The sequence below is a fragment of the Pteropus alecto genome, unplaced genomic scaffold, assembly GCF_000325575.1.
Source record: "Pteropus alecto unplaced genomic scaffold, ASM32557v1 scaffold15, whole genome shotgun sequence".
Lineage (NCBI taxonomy): Eukaryota > Metazoa > Chordata > Mammalia > Chiroptera > Pteropodidae > Pteropus > Pteropus alecto.
Genome location: NW_006436286.1, coordinates 3112073 through 3116633, shown reverse-complemented (window position 1 = coordinate 3116633; position 4561 = coordinate 3112073). Strand labels below are relative to the sequence as shown.

Genomic DNA, 4561 nt, shown 5'->3' with positions numbered 1-4561 from the left:
GCGCGAGGAGAAACATAGCTGCCAATTCTTTGATAACTTCTTCTCTATTCACGTGGCTGTTATTTTGAGATTTGTACACAATCTGAAATGGCCCTTTCTTTGGAGCCTTAAACCAGGCTTCCAAAAAGGTTTCTGCATATTTTTTCATATCTTCTAAGAAAGCCTTGCACGTGCCTGAGACGGGCAGCATTCGCAGAATAACCCGAGTCTTCTTCTTCTTGGTTTTGTACATATCCTGGAGAATATGATGCACCAATTTCTCCGGTTCTAAGAGGAGAAGACAAAAAAACAGCTCACGACAAACAAAAAAGAATATAAGTTCTCAGACATTTTTAAAGACTCTTCAAACTCTCTAAAATGAATTTTCACTGGCCGTGACATAAGTTGACAGTAGAATAGAGGAAATGATCATGAGTTTTAAGTAACTCTAACCAACCATGTTTTCCAATTAATGTTTCTTTGACGACTACTATGTTTTAATACTGCATCTAATGTTTTAGCTCTTCAGCGTTCCTGCTGCTTTCACTAGAAACATCTGTTCCTGAAGACACTGGAGTTAACAGTTTTGTGATGTCTGATTCGTCCAATGACAAAACCATACTGTTTTCCTATCATAGCAACTATCAGAGTAAGAAACGTTAAAGAGTCCATACTTTTTACAAAAACAAACAAGACAAAAATCTGCAAGTCACTGAAAAAGACTGACTTGCTCCATTAGGCAAGTCTGCATGGAGTCCTAACCTCACACCTGAGAGCCTCGGAACTTCGAGTTGACAGGACCACGATGCAGTACGCCTGATCACATACGAGTCTGTCCAGGGCTGCTCAGTGTTTCTGATACTTCTAAGTTAGCAATTGCACTTAAAAATCTAGAAACTTCCCCAGCTTTCCAATTCCTTCTGAACTACCAGGAGGTCTGGCCCCGCCAGGAGGTGTTCCCACAGTCTGGAGCCACGCCCAGGAGGCGTTCCCACAGTCCGGAGCCACACCCCCAACTGGCTGGTGCTGAGCAGCAGCTGCTACTCTCAGGCATAGACAGCATGTGCTTCCTGTTCAACCTGAAGTTCTCTGCACAGAACAGGAAAGGCCAAGTTTCCACTCTAAGGCAGTGCTGGGTCCGCCACCCCCTTCTACCTCTCCATATGCCTAGTGCTGTGGTACAGAGGAGGTAATTAAATGTTTAACTGAGCCATAACCATGAAGCCATTTTGTAGGCAGTGTGCTCGAGGCGGGTCCAATAATCTCAAGGCTTTTAGTCGGACACACCTATCCCTAGAGTCCTGATGAAGACAACATTGTTCGCTCCACTCTCCACTGACTGGAATCTTCTTAGCCTCATCTCCGTGACGCCTTAAATGTCGCCCACTTCCTTCTTCAGGGCCACCTCCACATCGTCATCTTCGCCCTCACTTCCAGAGGGCTGCTGATCCTTGTCTGTAAACCGTCTGCATAAAACGAATGGGCAGAAATGCCACAACAGCTCATGTTCAAAGCTATCATTAACTCCTCATGTGAAACCCCCAGTGACGGATGGCTCGATACTGATGATCAAGCTTTTTATTTAGAGATTGAGACATCGCTCCCTCCAAAATGCGGAGGAAGAAGTTCCCTCAGACTCTGGATCATGTGATTTGAAAAATGTTTTCAAAAGCATCTTGACAGTCTGGGACAGAGGGAAATGTGCTCACCACATCAATCATTTCGGGGTGGACCTTAATCCCATCGCTAGATGTCTTTGTGCCTACTATGTCACTCTCCTTTAGGTGAGATTAGACCAAACAGTCATGGAATTAAAATCCCTTACTCCTGTCCTACTGAGGAACAGAGATCAGAAATAGTTCAAGAACATGCTCAAGGCACCAGCGCACACAGGACATATAGCTGTTGCCCAGTTCTCTGCCCCATAACTGAGTTGCTGATCAGGCACTAGGAGTGACTGTACACACTTATGGAGCCTCTGCCATATACCAGGATGTACTTTATGTACATAAGCAACTCTTTAGCCAACCTTATGAAGTGCTATCATTATTCTCTTATCTAGCTCAGCAGAATTAACTTGCCCAAGCCCCAGCTCCTATGATAGCACATGAGTTCAAATCCCCTCTGTAATATGCTGCTTCATTTCATTCTTGGGGATTTCATATATGTGTTAGATCCCAAGCCAAGAGTATGATTTCCAAACTGTGATGGGATAATTGAATTTAAGGTGGCACTCACTGGTACAAAAGTTCTCACTTTTCAAATGTATTTGTATGTGCATTGGATAACTAGTTCGCAGTAAAAGTAAACCCACTACTACAGAGACACTGCTTAGGACAAACACATAATACAGCCATGGTGTTTAGACGGGGGGAAGATGGCTAAAACCACGAGGACGAACCACGTCTGTCTCTGTGAACTGATTCCATCTACCTACTTAACGCCCCGTGTCCTCGCGACCATTAAGAGGTTGTCGTTAAGAAGTAAATGTTTCTGAAAAAGCTTGAGGAACACAACGTCTGGACCAGAGGAAGCAATATCTAAGCGGGAAACACCGTAATTGATAACGAGAAGAGAAGTGCAGGGTGTAAGCATTTCAAGCTCAAAGCCTGGCAGGGCCCTGCCACCCACCACGCGAGGGGCGGGGATAACGCGGGGCCACGCCCCCTCGCCACGGATCGCGCATGCGTGTGAAGGCCGCCGACCTTCCCGCCTCCCTCGAGCGCGTAAGGCCGGCCATCCGCCCGGGTGCGTACCTTTTCCGGCCCAAACAGGTCATCGCTGTATTCGTTGAGCAGGCTGTAGGCTTCCTCCACGCACTTGCGCTCGTTCATGTTGCAGGTGATGAGAATGCCCTGCATGGCCGGCTCCAGCTGCCGGGGCCCGCCGCCTGCGCCGCGCCGAGCTCGCTTGGCCTGCACGTACTGAGCCTTGCCCTTGCGCTTCCCGCCGCCAGGCTGAGGAGGCTGCTGGATGGGACTCGCCATGGTGCGTGGCAGCGACGGCCAGCCAGAAACCTGTTTCCCTACGGCGCGCTGCGGCCCCACTCCTGCGGGCGCGGGCTGGTTACGTCACGGGCGCGGGACGGCCTACCCCAGCCCCGCCTCCAAGCTTCCGTCCCTGCGATGCCGGGTCCTAACGCCGGCCGACATCAGGCGGTGAACGAGTGGCTCGAGGCCCGCCCCTCACGAAGATTTATGGGCATTTCTTTGCCCTCGCCACTGAAAGGAGGGTTTTTCCCTGGAGATGTGGTCTGCGGGAGGAGCCGGCCTGCAAACTTAGATGCAGGTCGCCAACTGGACGTAGCCTGTGCTTGCAAAAGACCATTTCACTTATTCATGTTCATTGATTCACTCGGTTAATATTCGTTAAGCACTCATGCGCTGGGGATTGTCCCAAGTACTGAGATGGCAACTGTTAGCAAAGCCAGACACACTGCAAACTCATGTTGCCCTTACCGGCCAAAGTTTCTCCAAACCATCCCACTTAGTTTTTGATTCCTACAGAAATGTGCATAATCAGTAGACTTTCCTGTAGTACTCCTGTTGCAAGACTCCAGAGGTAACAAGTAGAACAGGACACAAGGACAAGGAACTCAACGAAGTCAGAAATCTGATGAGAACGAGAAATACAAACTACAAGGAAGCTTAGCCAGACTTCTTAACATTAAGTTGTCTCTATGGGAACGTTTTTATTTGTAAAATATATTTCTATTACTATCAAAAATATTGTCTGTATCCACTTCTTCACATTTGTTTCAGAGCGATGTCACAACAAGCGACAGTGACATTTCGGTGAATTATTGTTCCAAGTGCACTTGGTTTATACAGGCCGTCACATTCCTCCCTTTTGGTCCTAACCTCAGATCTCTCCTCAGAGAATGGGTGGCTGAGGCTGGGTGGAACAAGGTCATCGGCAGACAGGCGATCAAGGAATGAAACGCCAGGCTATTCAATGCATCATTCACATGGAGACCAAAGTCACCAAAAATGAAGGCAGAAATTATCACAGAGAAAGACCATAAAGTAACATAACAGAAGAAAGACTGTAGAATCGGCCATATTCTGTTCCAGGTAAGGTCTGATATAGAACTAACAACATCACAGTGTCGCTAACTGAAGTTAATTAATTTTACGAATAAAGCATTACATAAGCCCCTGGGCAGAATAAGGAAGGCAATACGATGCTGCATTTCAACACAGTCTGACACTGGGCTTAGCATCAGACCCCAGAGCGCTAAGGACACAGCCCCCTGCAAGACTGCAGATGCTGGCTGTGAATTTGAGGGTTGCCGGGCCACCCACATCCCTGACCCACAGACTACAAAACCAGAGGGTCCCCCAAAACCCTCGTGTCTGTTAATTCACTAGTACAACTCACAGAACTCAGAAAAGTGCTATGCTTAGGATTTCAGTTTTATTACAGAAGAGATGTTTCGGGACCAGCCAGATGACAAGAAACACAGGCGAAGTTTCTGAGAGGGTCCCAAACGCCAATCGTCCATGTGATCTCCCCGCGGAAGGTCACCCTACCGGCTCGTGGTCAAGGACCAGACAGCTGCATGGGCTATAATGGGGGGTTC

General features: G+C 47.9%; 1 protein-coding gene across 1 annotated transcript in view; it reads right to left on the bottom strand.

Moving 5' to 3' along the window:
• The window catches only part of THUMPD1 (THUMP domain containing 1), a 5027-nt gene extending 1345 nt beyond the window's left edge, over positions 1 to 3682 (bottom strand). Inside the window, 3 exon segments of the mRNA XM_006912569.3 lie at positions 23 to 267; positions 1267 to 1441; positions 2736 to 3682. Coding sequence (XP_006912631.1) covers positions 23 to 267; positions 1267 to 1441; positions 2736 to 2966 — 651 coding nt within the window. The 5' untranslated portion in view covers positions 2967 to 3682.
• Positions 3683 to 4561: the final 879 nt, after the last annotated feature.